The sequence below is a fragment of the Salvia hispanica genome, chromosome 3, assembly GCF_023119035.1.
Source record: "Salvia hispanica cultivar TCC Black 2014 chromosome 3, UniMelb_Shisp_WGS_1.0, whole genome shotgun sequence".
Classification (NCBI taxonomy): domain Eukaryota; kingdom Viridiplantae; phylum Streptophyta; class Magnoliopsida; order Lamiales; family Lamiaceae; genus Salvia; species Salvia hispanica.
This window is the reverse complement of record NC_062967.1, coordinates 33,276,228-33,292,043: the sequence shown is the minus strand read 5'-3', so window position 1 is coordinate 33,292,043 and position 15,816 is coordinate 33,276,228. Positions and strand designations below refer to the sequence as shown.

General features: G+C 37.5%; 3 protein-coding genes across 3 annotated transcripts; all 3 read right to left on the bottom strand.

The window, feature by feature from the left end:
- Nucleotides 1-204: 204 nt before the first annotated feature.
- LOC125214496 lies at nucleotides 205-3,927 on the bottom strand. Its single transcript, XM_048115545.1, has 5 exons — nucleotides 3,776-3,927; nucleotides 2,468-3,590; nucleotides 1,111-1,997; nucleotides 802-858; nucleotides 205-548 (listed from the first exon to the last, which is right to left on the bottom strand). The coding sequence occupies exons 2-5, from the start codon at nucleotides 3,438-3,440 to the stop codon at nucleotides 303-305; spliced, it is 2,163 nt and encodes a 720-aa protein (XP_047971502.1). The 5' UTR covers nucleotides 3,441-3,590; nucleotides 3,776-3,927; the 3' UTR covers nucleotides 205-302.
- Nucleotides 3,928-4,757: 830 nt separating this feature from the next.
- On the bottom strand, nucleotides 4,758-6,228 carry LOC125209405 (putative oxidoreductase TDA3). The gene is made up of 2 exons (XM_048109009.1): nucleotides 5,344-6,228; nucleotides 4,758-5,226 (listed from the first exon to the last, which is right to left on the bottom strand). The coding sequence occupies exons 1-2, from the start codon at nucleotides 6,191-6,193 to the stop codon at nucleotides 4,859-4,861; spliced, it is 1,218 nt and encodes a 405-aa protein (XP_047964966.1). The 5' UTR covers nucleotides 6,194-6,228; the 3' UTR covers nucleotides 4,758-4,858.
- A 1,614-nt stretch (nucleotides 6,229-7,842) lies between these two features.
- Nucleotides 7,843-12,255, bottom strand: LOC125214835 (protein MLN51 homolog). The gene is made up of 11 exons (XM_048116005.1): nucleotides 11,580-12,255; nucleotides 10,898-11,006; nucleotides 10,588-10,814; nucleotides 9,774-10,504; nucleotides 9,438-9,555; nucleotides 9,118-9,261; nucleotides 8,899-8,942; nucleotides 8,764-8,809; nucleotides 8,482-8,684; nucleotides 8,194-8,253; nucleotides 7,843-8,104 (listed from the first exon to the last, which is right to left on the bottom strand). Exons 1-9 carry the CDS (start codon nucleotides 12,029-12,031, stop codon nucleotides 8,657-8,659), a joined length of 1,899 nt encoding a protein of 632 aa, XP_047971962.1. The 5' UTR covers nucleotides 12,032-12,255; the 3' UTR covers nucleotides 7,843-8,104; nucleotides 8,194-8,253; nucleotides 8,482-8,656.
- Between the last annotated feature and the right edge of the window lie 3,561 nt (nucleotides 12,256-15,816).

The following is a 15,816-nucleotide window of genomic DNA, read 5'->3' as shown; positions in this document are numbered from 1 at the left end:
ATGTAAATTACTAATTTCTTTCTATGGTGCTTTATTTTATTTATGCTTTTATTTTATACTTTATCAACCTGTTGTACTGATTAATTATTTAATACTATGAGTTTTAATTGGTGAGACTTTCAAAGAAGAACGACACCCTCACAAAGCAAGTGAAATTGCAACTTCACTTGAGAATTTTAGGATGCATGAAAACTAACTAGTGTATGAAGAAATAGGTATGTATATCATTTCTGAAGCTATAATAGCAGCAATGTGCTAATCAAGCCATTTCCAAAGTAGATTGAAAGTAGAAGAGTGAGATGCTACTTAATTCTCATGCACTTGTACAACACCTCACCGAATTTCTGAAACATATGCTTTTTCATGTACATCTTCTCAACCTTCTCTCTTCCCCTCATTCCCATTTCTTGCCTTGCTGATGGATTCTCAAGAAAGAATTCGAGGTTTCTTGCAAGAACCTGACAGCCCGGGCGCCCCAAAGGATGGAGTAGCCCCGTTACATTGTGCTCGACAATCTCCCTTGTGCCTCCAGAATCCGTTCCCAGCACCTGCACCATTGAAAGAACACAGCTATTCAGTAATGAAAAGGCAAATTGTAAATTATGAAGAAAACAAGAGATGATTATGCACGCTGTTCAAACATCAGTGAGGCATTGGCCTATGCAGACGTGTTTAAATTTTCTTAAACCAAACACAGCTATGGTGAAATTAATTTCATGTTTTGTCCTTATAATTGAATATAGATAAAAAGATGATAGATTTAGATCCAAATAAAGCACTAGAACAGGAAGAATGTCATACAGGAAGTCCGAATGCCATGGCCTCAATTGTTACCCTTCCAAATGTCTCTCCTATTCCCTGCAAAGGCATAACGTGCAGTTAATTCATAGGTCAACGATAAACATTAAACAAAAAAACGTGGCAATCAGTAAAGTTTAGCATCACAAGTGTTCAGGCATGTAACATTATAACGGATTCCTGATGCTCATATATGGATTTTATAATTGGGCATGCGAAATGGAACGGAACAGTGTAGGGATCCATGTATAAACAGTATCTATTCAGATGATGAGGTCTAAAATCACGAATAAAGCAAGCAGCTATATTTACCTGAGAATTCATTACATAAACATCTGCTGCGGCATAAAGGGAGGCAACACGAGTTGTTGCTGGAGTCCACAGCACAGACTTCGACAACTTTGAGTGCGTTGATAGGTACGTAAGAAGTGTTTTCACATAAGGTACTTTATTGCTTTTAGATCCGACTGAGCCAATGAGTACCTTAAGATTCTGTCCCTTCTTTCCAACATTTTGGGACAACATTTTTCTCCTTCTAGCATCTCTACCATACATCGTAGTATCAAGTCTACCCTCGTTGGTGAAGATATGTGATGACCTTATTCTTTTCTTTATGGGCGTGTCTGTGTTTGAAGATTTACCAGAGAGCTTTGGTCCACTGTAAGATTTAATGTCCCTTCTCCGATTCTGAAGTAGAGCTCTTGAATAATAATCGTGATCCATTAGGATTGGATCTTTCAGGCCAGAACTGTTCAGCTGTTGGCCTTGGTCAATTACCAAACGGGCCGACTCCATAAACAATAACTGACCCTTTCCAGGGTTGATACTGCTCAAGGTAACAGCCAACATATCATCATCAGTCAGTCCCATTTCTTGTCTAACAGCATTTCTCAATGACTGTCTCTTTTGTAGCATGTTTTGTGTAGTGAATGATGGAGTATTTAGCGAGCATGAGATGCCTGCTGCAAAGGCAAGCTCATCATTGACTGAGAGTGGCACCAATGCAGGCTCTTCTTTTAACTTGATCTTTTCTTCCTCACACCAGGCTAACCACTGCTTGGATTGTTGTTCAGAAAGAAAAATCAACTTCTTTACTCTGTTGAGCACATGCTTTGACCGATCAAAATACTCTCTTCTATTCTCCATGATCCACCACATAATTTGACTAGAACCGAGAACAGTACGAGACAGGTATTGTTCTGAGACCATATATGAGATAGGGAAGAGGTATTAGACATCTACTAATCAATATGTGAGACTATGTCACACGATTTCAAGAAAAGTAAAAAAAATGCAATCCACACTAAAGATTCTTCGTCAAAGAGAACTTGACTATTTTAGAAGATCTAAGGCTGCTTCAATCATATGTTATTCACTGATTAAACAAGTGAAAGATTGTGTGACAATTTCATTATCTATTAAGCGCCAAACATCGCACACATAGCATCATATTTTGCAGCAAGCAGAAGTTATCTTGCATAGGAGATGCCATAAAAAACCTATCCTACTATGGAAAATGATTAAACGATGAGAAAAATCATTCCATATGCATGTGAACAGCAAACTATCAGCATCTAGTTGCAGTATATCAAAAAGATATAGTTAAGGCAAGCAAAATTATGGAATGCTTCCATCTAAACTCTGAAATGCATCATAAGAGTATTCTCACCTATCCAGGATGAACAGACCGCAGAACCTGCAATTATGATATTTGCTTTCATGGCTGTTTTGAAGCTCACATCTGACTTGTCCTCGAGCACTTTAATTTTCCTTCGGTGTAGTTCTGACATCAAGCTGCCTTTTTTGTTCAGAACTATAACTGATATCGTAGCTCCACAGCTCAGAAACTCAGTTGCCAACTCCATCATTGCAAGAGGGGCTCCTGTCATGGTCAGCTCATGGAAGATCAACACAAACTTCCTCGACCAAACAAGACGTGCAAATGCACCCTTCCGGTCACAGGTGCCTGACCGCTTTTCAGGACTCCAGTCTAAAATCGAATCCTCTACAGAGCCAAATGGACCAACAAGGAATCCATAAGTTGTATTCTTCTTGGGAATTTCTTCAATTGGTACATCAACTTCACTTTCTACATCTTGTGGCACAATCTTCAGTTTACTAGAGCTCCTCCTACGTGAACTACGTCCAGATCTCTTACTTCTCTTCTTCGAAGCCTTACTTTTATGCAATGAATTACCACTTCCCCTCTCAGCAAGATCACCTTCCACATTCTCCAAACTTGAGTTACTCGTCCCGTTCATGGACTTAAGTGCTCCAGCAGCAATCAAGTCCCTCCTGTTATTCCGCTGTGATCCAGGTTTTCCACCATTTATTTCACCTCCATAGCCACCACTGAAAAGATCTTCCTTATTATCTCCGTGCGCCCATCTCGACTGGAAATAGAATCCAGCATAAGCCCAAAGAGTGATCAAAAGCAGCCAAAGCACAATGCGGTTGCTTCTGAAGCAATAGGAAAAAATATGACCACCACTTCTGGCGCCCTCTCTTCTCGGAGTCCGACCAGAGCTCAACCTCCTAAAAGAAGGAGAGCCCCTCGGAGTTGACTTCCCTGAGGACGGCGACTTCAAACCGCCACCACCCGGCCTCAATGGAGACAACCTAACTATGTTGATATCCTCCATTAATCAATACACTATCACAGCTTCTAGATGCTCATACAACAACATTTCATCAAAATGCCGAAGCTGCCCCAACCTCAAATCCTCAATCTGAAATACCAAGAAACAAAGCGAAAACTTCCTAATCGATAATCTGCAATGCACAACACTAACCTGCAATAGAAAATCAAAATTTCCTCTAAGATCAAAATTCCCCTAATCTAATCATCTGAATCCATCTCAGTTAGAAAAACCAGAAAAATAAAAAGAAAATAAAAAAAAGGAAGAAAAGCACAAATTCAAATACGAAAGAGCATATCCAAGAAAGCACAAAGAAAAAAACAAATTGGAAAACTCACGGTGTATAATGGAAGAATGATTCCGGTGATAGCAGGTGAGAAGGTGAAATTGAATTGAAAAATGAGGAGGAGTTGAAGTGCAGAAGATCGGAGAGCAAGAATCCGCGTTGAGGGTTTACAGGTAGAAAGGAGAAAGGAGAAGATCTGAAAGAATATGAGAGGGCACCGACAATTGTAAATTCAAGTAAGTGTAAATGAGTGAAGTGTTTTTACTACTTTAGTGCATCAACTACCATGGTAAATACTCAAATTCTTCAGGTAAAACAAGGGAGACTCATGAGAGAGACAGGTCACGTGACGTGAGTTGAAGATTGTGAGTCAGCTAGGAATAGGATGATAGTTTTACAGACTAGATCTTCTACCAACTTTTCATTGCCTGTTTTATAGTACTAGTATTTAAATTTAATCTAATATTTATTTCATCAAATTAAAGGACTGAGCAAAAATTACTATTTTAATTTCAAATTTTTGTTTGATTAATTAAATAATTTATTTTATTTTTAGATATATCCTAAATTGTGTGTAAGGTGATAGAGATATTCTATTTCACAATACATTTTTATATTATAAGAATTGAAAGAGTTTAAAATTGAAATTCAATTATAAATTTATAATAGCAGTATTAAATTTTAGATTATAGACTTCAATCTCGAGGAGTGGATAGTAAAACATTATTTGGAATAAGAGATTGATCCCTTATGTTAAAGTGGGAAATATAACATTAAAATTACAATCCTGTTGATGTATTGACAATTAAATTGACACTTGGAATTATTTGTCTTGTGTTTTCCATTTGAAGACAAGCTTTGTTTAGCTTAGTTAGCAAATAGTAATTGGACAGTGGTTTTGAGTAAGAGGTAGTAATAGTCAATTAAATAAAAATAATCTAGAATGAGTAGATTCAATGGTAATATGATAAAAAATTGAATTATAGTAAAACATAGCATTAAAATTTCCCTATGTGGATCCATTCCCTCTATCGTTATTGAATGAGAAATTGAATTAGAGATAAAGTTGGAGGAAACAACAAAGGCTTACTAAATCTAATTTACATAACTAACATAAATCATTTTCCTACCACTTTCATGTGGAAAGAAACCTAACAGGACTAAACGGTGCGAGATCAACAATAGCAGCACGGCCATCTAACACAAGCTCGGCCACAGCGGCGCCGGTGGCCGGGCCGTTGAGAATGCCCCAACAACTATGGCCCGTCGCCACATAACATCCCTTGAGGGTCGGAACTTCCCCGATCACAGGCACAGTGTCATCGGTGCAGGGCAAGATGCACGCCTGTTCCGCCTTCACCGTGGCCTCACCTTCCGATAACTGGCTCGACACACTCCCAGCCACCGTCTTCAGCACCGCGATAGACTCCGGCACCGCAGCTATCTGCTCCACCTCATCCGGCACCTCTGCCTCTGCTGACATCCCACATATGTACACTTCCCCTATTTATCAAATTACCAAATTCAGAGTTAGTCTAAAATATGCGATAAAATATGCGATGATGTGTCTAAAATATGCGATAAAATATGCGATGATGTGTCAGCCGATTTTATTACTACCTGTGGGCCGAGGATACACCTCCGGGTCCATGGGCCTTCCACCTTGGGCCGAATAGTAAGTGAGAAACAATGCATGGGCCGAAATCGCACAAGGATCTCTGGGCTCCAACACAATACTATGGGCCTTAAGCCCAGTAACATTAAAAAAGGATTTCAAAAGCCCAAACTTTCCACTCCACGGCCCAAGCGCCAAAACCACCGCATCGCCCTCAATCCGCCGCCCATCCACCAGAGCCACCGCCTTCGCCGCTCCACCCGCCGCCTCTACGCTCTCTACTCTTCCGATAACGACCTCCACTCCGTAATCCTCCACGGCCTTCGCCAGCAGCGTCTTAGTGAAGAGCTGCGGGTGCACCTGCGCCGTGGTCTCCGTCGTCCCGATAATTTTAGGGCTTTTCGCTGCCCCGTCGACCCAAGGCGGTACAATTGGCGCGGGCCTCTTCGATCGGGACGACGTCGCTTCGGCGATTGATAGGCCGAGGGTGGTGAGGTGGCGATATCCGTACGATTCCGCGCCGTTTAGCTCTTCGGCGAGTGAGCGGTGAAGATTGAAGCTGGCGCGTGCGAGGGGGGAGACGGGGCCGCCATCGCACCAGTCGAGGGCGAGGAATCCGCCGGCCTTGCCGGAGGCGGCGCAGGCGATTGAGGATTGCTCGACGACCGTGACGGCGGCGCCTTTTTTGGATAGGAAGTAGGCGGTGCAGACGCCGATGATTCCGCCGCCGCAGACGATTACTCTTTTGGGCGGATTTTGAGGATCCATGATTTGTGAGGAGGAGAGCTTAATCGGGTCGGGTATGGGGTGTCGGGCTTGGTTCCGGAAGAGAGACGAGGGGGGAAATGATGCCATATTTTAGATATTTTTGAGCTGACACGTGTCGGCGAGCGAGAACTCAACACAATTGCAAAGTGAAATTATTTTATTTATATATAATGGTTGTTGGTAACAAACCCTTTTATTTTGTCACCATATAAACGATGTACAGATAACAATAGGTTTGGGTGTAAACGACAACATTGTTTAAAATGGCATTGTACCATCAAAGACCATTGTTAGATTTAAGAACAGATTCAATCTTAGTCTGCCACGTAGTAGACTTGCTTACTTATATTAGTGACGGATACAGAAATTTTATTCTGGGGGTATAAAATTGTATGTCAAATAATCACATCACCTAGTGTTAAAAATAAAATAATACTCTCTCCGTCCCAGTTTAAGAGTCACTTTTTACCATAAAAGTCCGTCCCAGATTAAAAGACACATTTAGAATTTTTCGTTTTTGGTCATATAATTTTATCCTATTGTTCATCAAAATTACATCAAAATGTCATTATCTACATTAAAATAAATCAAAACAAAAATAAAAAATCAAAAAGTCAAAAAGGGACCCACCTTCAACCAACTCACTTCATTTATTACACACTCCACCATCTCACTTCATTTATTATACACTTCCACTCTTTCTTAAAACCCGAGCTATAACAATAAGTGACTCCAAATGTGGGACGGAAGGAGTACTCACTATAAAAAAAATTTGACCACCCAATTTAGTTGAGTTGTGTTTCTTTTTGAGATGTCCCTACTTAGTAAAGTCAATTTTTAATAAAAAAAATAAAATATCTAGTTACTCTTACTTTATTTTATATCATACTATAATCTCTCTTATCTCTCTTACTTTATTCTTTTTTTATTTTATTTTATCTTCATTTATTTTGTATAACACAAAATTTTAATTTTTATGCCCAAAAGAAACACTTTAATTAAGTTGTAAGAGAGAGTAGTTGTGTAGCCAAATTAGCCAGCTTCATTCGTAAAAATGACTACTATATCCACAAAACAAAATAATAAAAAATAAAGTACTACAAAAATATACGCACAGTCTAGAATTATTTTAAAACAATCATACCAAACCATTAAGAATATTATTGTAATAAAATATAAATTGCGAACTACTATCACATAACAATATAATTCAGCTGAAAGAAAAATGTGCAAGAATAAATACGAATTCGAAGGAAAGGGAGTGGAGCGCTCAACCACTGAACCACTAACGCTATTGTTTAATCCTACAACAATTATATACTAAGACAGCAAAATTTGGGGGTACACTCGTACCCCCTTCTCCCATGTGGCTCCGCCACTGACCTATATATCATAGATTGCTTGATTTTCTTTAATTGCTTGAAACCATAACCATATGTTGGATTGCTTGCCTATGCATTGCAGAATGATTATATATATATATCGCAGATTGCTTGCCTAAATTGTCATATCCACTATGGTATCACCTTGGTGCTCTGATTTTGTTTCTCATATTGCTTGGAACCATATACCAAATTATCTGCTTATGTGTATGGTAGATTGAATGTTACTTGTTGTCACGTTGTCAAACCCTAACGCATTCCATTAGCAATATAGTGTAATGACTGTAATCTAGTACTAGTAAATATCGAGTAGAGCAACTTAACATCATCATCAAAAGTTTATAAAGGATCCAATACCAAGAAATCAGTTTATTTTCAACCCAAGTACATATATTAACAGTGGCTCATAGGTGAAGAATAAAGTTCAAGTCGGTCTCAAACCAAAATACCAGAAACTGCAAGACAATTGGATGTTTAGACAGAAAATAACGTCCACATAATAACGTAGTTTGATAAAGCAAGCAGCAGCGGCACAACAATACTTCTCATTCTTTATTTTTGAAAGCTCCATAACAACCTTCTTGCATGGTTCAGGTAAAGACTAATGCACAATAACCTGCATCACATAAGTAAACTCATTTATTTCTCTACATTGCATTCAAATACCAACATCTCATCTCCCTTAATAAAATAAAGAAGTGCCACCTGTCAAGCTGCAGTGTTCTTCATCAAATTAAGGCAGCAGGATCAGGCGTTTTCAAGTACCTGGACAAAGATACATGTGTTATCAAACTGTCACGGTTAATAGCTTAGTTAGTCGAATAATCAGACTTTCTATTTTCAGATAATGCTCCATTCCATTGCACTTCTTTTACCCTAGCAGCCAAGACAGATTAATGGGCAAGCAAGATGACAACTCCAGGCTATCCAACAAGGAAGTAAAAGGGGAAAATGCAAGAAAGATTATTTAAAATTGTAACTTTAAGTCAATACCTAAAATATCTGAGAAAGTGCAGTAGCCCAATGTACTCCAGATCAACGACTGGAGAAGACAATGGGCCTTGGACCAAAAGCACACCCAAACACTCTGCTACACCCAACAGATTTTAGGACTCTAAAGATTTTTGATTATATGCTTATTCCAAGACAACCAAGCCATCCAGCTACTTCACTGGTCAAACTTCATCTCCGTATATCTGCACATCAATGAACGTCAGGTTAGAAGCAAGATCATTAATTAAAAAACTACAGATGGCACTGACAAACCACACTTGCCTGCGAGGGTTCTTTTGCCTCTGCCCGAAATCATCATTTGCAAGATCTATACAGGGAACAAATAATTAGGTCCGCGAAAGGCATTTACATGGAAGTGTACAAAGCTAGAGGAACAAAATGTTTGATGCGACATACCAGGCCTCTGTGAAGGACCTTTTGTTGCACTGCTATTCTCTTTGCTGCAATGAAATTATGAAGTTCACATGTAAGCTGTGCCATAATATGGATTTTTAACTTCATAAAGGGAGAAATATTTTATAAGGCAAGCAAATAAAAGAATATGTGAGACTGGTTTTCCAACAAGGAATTTCATGTAAATACAAGGTAGGAAGATTTTACAGCTAAATTCTCTACCTTGAAGCAGCTTCTGTGGAAGATGCCTGCCCAGAAGGCCGAGCATTATATGAACCATCAACAGTTAAATATGGCGGACAATATGTTGCACCTAACGCCCCAGCAGCACCCAGTGCTCCAGCAGCACCCGCTAAAACAGGAAGCCTGAAATATTTTACAACAGAGTTGGGGATGAAAACTGTATAAGCAGAAAATAGGACATCTAGGTTGTTAGCTAAGAGAATCTATCCATATGCCAAAATACAAACAAGATAGAATCATGAGTCAACCGAAAACATCTACTTTGTACTTAGAAGACAGGATGATGCTAGAGGTATTACCAAGTCATTTCGGAACTCCCTAGACCGCCAAGTTGTGGTTGACCAACATATCCAGGAAAGGCCATGCCAACAGCAGGAACACCAATTCCCCCAGGGTGCTGGCCTCCAAATTGCATGACTGTAAAATTTCACCAAAGAACAGGTGTTAGATCAAGTTAAAGATGTTGTTAATCAGGAACAAATATAGTAGATAGCAATAAAATGGTTACATATAGAAAATTAATGGCATCACAAAGAAGTCAGATAAAAACCCATTCTAAGAAACTTAAGAAAGAAAAAAAGAAACCCTGCACTAACTGAATATATTTCCTTTGTCTTTATAGACAGGCATAATACCAGGTAAGAAAGCTGGGAAGTTTTGATCACCGGGGCCACTGCCCATACTGGCAGAGGATCCCATAACCTGAGCTCCACCATATAGGAACGAGCCCTTAGTGCTGCCGGGAGCACTCCCTTTTCCTTTAGCAATCAATGCAGTCTTAGGCTGATTTAATTCAGAAGCAGATTCCACATCCCCAGATTCAGATGTATTTACAGAACCAGCAGCTTTAGGTGGAGAGAATGCTTGTGAATTACTGGGCACACGTTGCTTAAACTGCTGGGAAGAACCTTGCAGAGAAGACTGAGCACGAATTTGACCAGAATTCCTCTGAACATTTTGTTGCTGGTTAGGCAGTGGAACCCTGTTATGTTGGTTATTAGAGACAACTGGTTGGTAAGCCATCTGTGTGAAGGAACCTGGTCCTCTTCCTTGGCCCCTTAACTGAGGTTGACCAGTGGAATCCACTATATTTTTTCCTCGCATTGTAGCAGTAGACTGCGACATAGTAAAATTCTCACCCACCACTGGTTGCTGGCCACGATTAACTGTACTAGCATGGACATCCCTCTTAGGGGGTGCAGTGTTATCCTTTGTGGAAGAACCAGTAGGATAAAATGGAGGGGAAGCAATGTTCAAATTGGAGGCTACTTGTTTTCTAGGAACTACATCAGGTTTTGCATTAGATACAGGTTCACTACTCCTTCGAGAACTGACATGGGAATGCTTTTCAACCGATTTCCCAGGGCTACAAAAGAAAATATAGCAAAAATTAGAACAAAAACAGCATAAGAAAAATAAGGGAAGAGGGGAGAAGAGGGTTATACTCACTATTTGTTTTGTGTAGCTGGAGAGTCATTGTTGTTCTTAAAGGATGGTTGATATCTTCGAAGCCCTCGTCCCCTAACACCCTTGGGAGCACTGCCCTGATAATTATTATTCTCTGTGCTGTTATTAATGTATTCTTCGGGTCGGTTTACTTGTGCAAATCCAGGATCTGTGGCTCTATTTCTATTGCGGCCCCGGCCCCTATGGCGTCCCCTAGCACCCCTTCTACCCTGCAAATCAATTCATATAAGGAATGCACTACAAAATTTCCTCACAGAGACACAAACAAACTAGCAAATGTTGGCCTGTTCACCTGTTCATGATGCCTTTCCTGCATAGTCAGCTCTTCAAACTTATCGTGCCCCCATTTCCTATCATCTTGAGACTGAGACTCCCACAATTTTCTTCCTCCAAGGGTTCTCCTAATAACAACCAAACCAACATTAATAAGTGCATCTGAAAATACTTGAAAGGGTTGAGCATCAACATTATCTGAACAGCAGCATTAAACAAAGTGGAGAAAGGTCATCATATGGATGAGGCAAAAGACAGTGGATTTTTTTTAAAAGTTTGAATTGGAGAAAGGTCAGCATTAAACCTAAGCTGCAAATGAATATTACTACTTCTTAAGCTTGAAATAAGGTTTAAAAATATGTAAATTAATACTGGACAAAGCATAGAACGTGAAGCAAAGAAGAACTGTAGTTATATTATAAATAACACAACTAGGTTTCAACTAAGAAATAAAAAACTATCTAAAAATAACATCTTTACGTTTTCTTTGTGCTTTCTACTGAATATAAGAAACTTATCCAATCTCACTTATAAAACCAATCAAGAAAGAGAAAGCATGATTCAAACCATAATAAAAGAAGTTCACAAAGCTCTCTCCCCCAAAAATTATCAAACAAGCTTATATTTTTTCAACAGCTAAACATCCTAACTACTAAATTCAGTCCAATGTGATAAAAAAACCCTGTGAATAATTCCAATACCTATTTCGCCCGCCAGCATTGTCTCGAAATCTGTCATCGTGCATGTAAAATGCCCCAGCAGTCGGCACAGAGAAGGGCTCTACTTCCTTCTTCTCTTCCTCATGCTCCCCATCACCAGCATTGTTATCCCCATCATTATTTTCACCTGCATCGTCATTCCCCTCAAAATTTCTTTCCCTCTCACTCTCACTCTCCTCTCTCTCCACCGCCACCACCTCCGCAACCTCTTTACCTATATCCTCCTCATCCAAATCATAATCCTCCTCTTCTTCATCCAACTCCTCCTCATACTCCGCCGCCGCACCTTCAGATTCCCCGTCCGAGTCAATCCTCCGCGGCGGTTTCCCCCCTCCCTCCGCCTCTTCTTCGTCGTCGCTCGCCTCCCTCCGCCGCATCTTCAGCGACAACTTCGCCTCCTCCGGATCGCTCTCGTACTCAACCTCCGCCGCCATCACCAGTAACGAATTGAGTTCAACGTCAACACAGAATATGAAGCGAGATTCAGAGCAGCAGTTACTACAAAACTTAGGGTTTGAAAGGGGTCAGAAAAATTCGAAAAACCCTTGATCCCACAAAGGATTTTGGATTTAAAAGCTTGAGGAAGAGTCAAATTTCACCAATCAATGATTAATTTAGAGAGGGAGAAAGAGGCATTGACGGATGAGTTGAAATTCTTTACTCAAATTGAAAGCAACCAAAAACCTAATGCAGATTGTAATTATCTTATTTTATAGGGTGTTTCGGGTAAAATACTCTTGATTTGGATGGATCCGAATCCGGATTTTAAGTCGACCCGCCCCATTTAAATCTACTGGGCTTCAAATTGGCCCTTAAAAATCCTCATTGTTTCAATAAAAAGTGAACTGCAAAGACCTAATTTGATAATCACAATTAGAATTTAGAAGTGGACAATGTTATTGGTATCGTTGTATTTTCATATATAATCATTCACCACAAAAAATAGGTCATCGACACAATCTCATAGTCGATAACTCGATATATTAGAGGAGTGATCAATTGCTAACTCATCATTTAATTGCCAATTATAACTAATTTAAGGCCATATGATTTTAGAAAACGTGTGGTCTATAATTTGCCACGTGTAATTTTCGTTTTTATTAATAAAATAAATAAAAACAAAAAAAACTTCAAATTAGGATTTTGGATGAAAATGTCAATATAATATTTCAAAAATATCAACACAATGCTTTGAGAATGACAACACAATGCTTTAAGAATGTTAACTCATTGCTTATATTAACATTCTACATGTATTATATTGATATATTTTATATAGTACTATGTTGACATTTCTGCTTGTACGAAAAATTTAAAAATTTGTGAATTTTTTTTCAAATTTTGACGTCGGAACATATGCATGTAGGATATCGTTGGAATCCTTATGAAATTATCTTTAATTTGATATATGTTATATGAATTTAAAGTTTTGAGATTTCTTTTAAAAGTTAGTTATAACTAAACATGTAGTTAATTGACATTAATACCCCTATTGATATTTTTTGGAATTAATCCTATGGCCTTATTGACGTTTTTCGTTGATCGTATTAACATTTAGGGATTGATGATCTAAGTCTTTAATTTGAATATCTAATTGCCATTATTTAGTTGTAGTTAGCAATTAAGTTATGAGTTAGCACTTCCCCGATATATTATATTTAACGTATTTGAAATTACAAGCTTCATATATTTCAAATCGCAAAATTTAATTAGAAAATTAAAAGAAAATAAAATAAAATAGTAGTAGTCTAATTTTTTCAAGATCAAGTTAAAAAATAAAATAAAATATGGAGTAATTTTTTTGAACAAGAGAATAGTTTAAATAGGTTTATTGAAAAAGAAGTTATCAAATCTGACATATTTCGCATATGACATATTTTTATTTATCTCTGCATATTTATATTATTAACTGTATAATAAATATTGTATATATGATATTTATATGTTTATATATATGTTACATAAATATTAAAAAGGTATAAGGTGTGCATGGGAGTATATACTTTGTAGATTTTATAAATAAATATTATTTAATAGTTGTGCTTTATTAATATAGTTAATTAGATAATAATTATTTATAAACTAAATATAAGTGTATAGGGGCATGTTAGGGTGTCACCACCCCTTAAAATAACACCATACCACCATTTCTAGCCAATCATTTGTACACGTGGACGAATAATAAGCTGCCACGTGGCAAAAAAAAAGATCTGGAAAAAGACAGGCAGCAATGTGCTGGTCTTTATACAGCAATTTTTCTTGAACAGCAATATCCGACACACTATACAACAATCTATAGATTGTTGTGTAGTGTTTGTAATATTGTTGTGTATCGTTTATAATATTGTTGTATAAGCGGTGTTACGGTGTCATTTTAAGAGGGGTTGTCATTTTAATAAATATATATATATATATATATATATATATATAAGTAGGGATGTGTTAAGATGACAACACTTATTATAATGACATCATACCACCATTCTCGGCCCTTGGATCTGGAAATCGGGCGATTGTAAAGCTGCCATGTGGCAGCAGATTTTATTTAATTTTAATCATGAAAAATTGCCTAGGGGTAAATTTGGAACTCTCCTTCCCAGATCATTTACACGACAACAACAATCACACAATTTTTCATTCCAGAATCACCAAATCAAACTCCAATTTTCATCCAATTCTGGGAAATTTTACGCGATTCAATTGCGCATTTCATCTCCAATTTAACTCAATCCATTCCATATGAATCTGCTCCAATTTCACTCCATACGAATCTGCTCCAATTTCTCTCCACACGAATTTGCTCCAATTTCACTCCATAAAAATTTGCCCAATCCATTCCATACGAATCTGCTCAATCCGTTCCAATTCCACTCAATTTTTGATTTACTGAATCTCGTTCATCTGATATGGCCGACGACTCTATTCTCAATTTTATCTGTAATTTTGTGCATAATTTTGGAGCATATTGTTAATTGAAATCGTTGAATTTTGTGAATTTCGTTCTGCAAGTCGTGATCTGTAATTGAACTCCATGAGTTTTGATGTGTAATTGAACTCCGTGAATTTACTAAGTAATTGAACTCTCCGATTTGTAGTAGTTTACTTCGTGTATTCTCCTTTGGTTTCTTTGAATCTCTTCTTGTTTCTTTCTTTTTTGCTGCTGATTTCATAAATTTTGTTGTTAATTTTGCTGCTGGTTTCAGTTTTGGTCACAAATTTTTTCCAGTGTTATTGAATATTGCAGTGTTACCATGGTGATATTGCAGTTTACATGTTCTGTTAATAATTTTTGTTCATGTTGTAGTTTAAAAAAACAATTGCAGATTAATTATTAATTTTTATATTATTGTTCTCAGGTTGCATTCCATTTTAGTAATTGGTGTTTGCTGACGAGAATAATTTTATTTGTGTCGAGATTGCAGTGCATCCAATAACTAAAGGTTCGGCAAAGTGATTCTAAAAGCCGTTTGGTGTCCGCGAAGGAGAAGGCTATAAAGTTGAACAACAAACCATTGCGTCGTTGTAAAAATTGTGGAGAATTAGGTTACCGTGACTCTAGGAACTACGACCGACAAAAGGGAAAATAAAATTATTAGTTTATATTTTTCATACCCATATTGCAGTCTTATATATTGTATATTGCAGTATTAGTACCACCATATTGCAGTCTTATATGTTGTATATTGCAGTATTAGTTTCGCCATATTGCAGTCTTATATGTTGTGTATTGTAGTATTAGTATCGCTATATTGTTGTCTTATATTATACATTGTATATTGCAGTATTACTTTCGCTATATTGCAGTCTTATACGTTGTATATTGCAGTATTAGTATCGCCATATTGCAGTCTTAATGTAACGATTGTCGACTATACTATTTGCTTCAATCTATTATTTCCAGAAGGATTAATTATTAATTTTATACTATTTGTTTTCAGGTTGCCTTCATTTCAGTAATAAGTGTAACTTCAATCCTTTTTAATTACAAATTATTACATTATCATATTGCTCTGTTGTTCAATGAATGTTGCACTGTTACCAAGACAATACTGCAATTTACATATTATTGATGAGAACAACTTAGTTTGTGTTGAGATTGCAGCACACGACTATATGAGTTGCAATGCACTTAATAACAATATGATGTATAATGTTGAGACGTATTCTTTACCTATATTTGATATCAAGCATGAAACATTTTATAAGTAACTGACATCAA

Coding starts and splice junctions, on each gene's coding strand:
- LOC125209405 (XM_048109009.1), bottom strand. CDS start 6,193: ATGGCATCATTTCCCCCCTCGTCTCTCTTCCGGAACCAAGCCCGACAC. Junction 5,227..5,343: donor GGTGTATCCTCGGCCCACAG/GTAGTAATAAAA, acceptor TTTGATAAATAG/GGGAAGTGTACATATGTGGG.
- LOC125214835 (XM_048116005.1), bottom strand. CDS start 12,031: ATGGCGGCGGAGGTTGAGTACGAGAGCGATCCGGAGGAGGCGAAGTTG. Junction 11,007..11,579: donor AATGCTGGCGGGCGAAATAG/GTATTGGAATTA, acceptor GGTTGTTATTAG/GAGAACCCTTGGAGGAAGAA. Junction 8,685..8,763: donor AGGCAAAAGAACCCTCGCAG/GCAAGTGTGGTT, acceptor ATTGATGTGCAG/ATATACGGAGATGAAGTTTG.
- LOC125214496 (XM_048115545.1), bottom strand. CDS start 3,440: ATGGAGGATATCAACATAGTTAGGTTGTCTCCATTGAGGCCGGGTGGT. Junction 1,998..2,467: donor GGTCTGTTCATCCTGGATAG/GTGAGAATACTC, acceptor ATATGGTCTCAG/AACAATACCTGTCTCGTACT. Junction 859..1,110: donor TTTATGTAATGAATTCTCAG/GTAAATATAGCT, acceptor ATGCCTTTGCAG/GGAATAGGAGAGACATTTGG.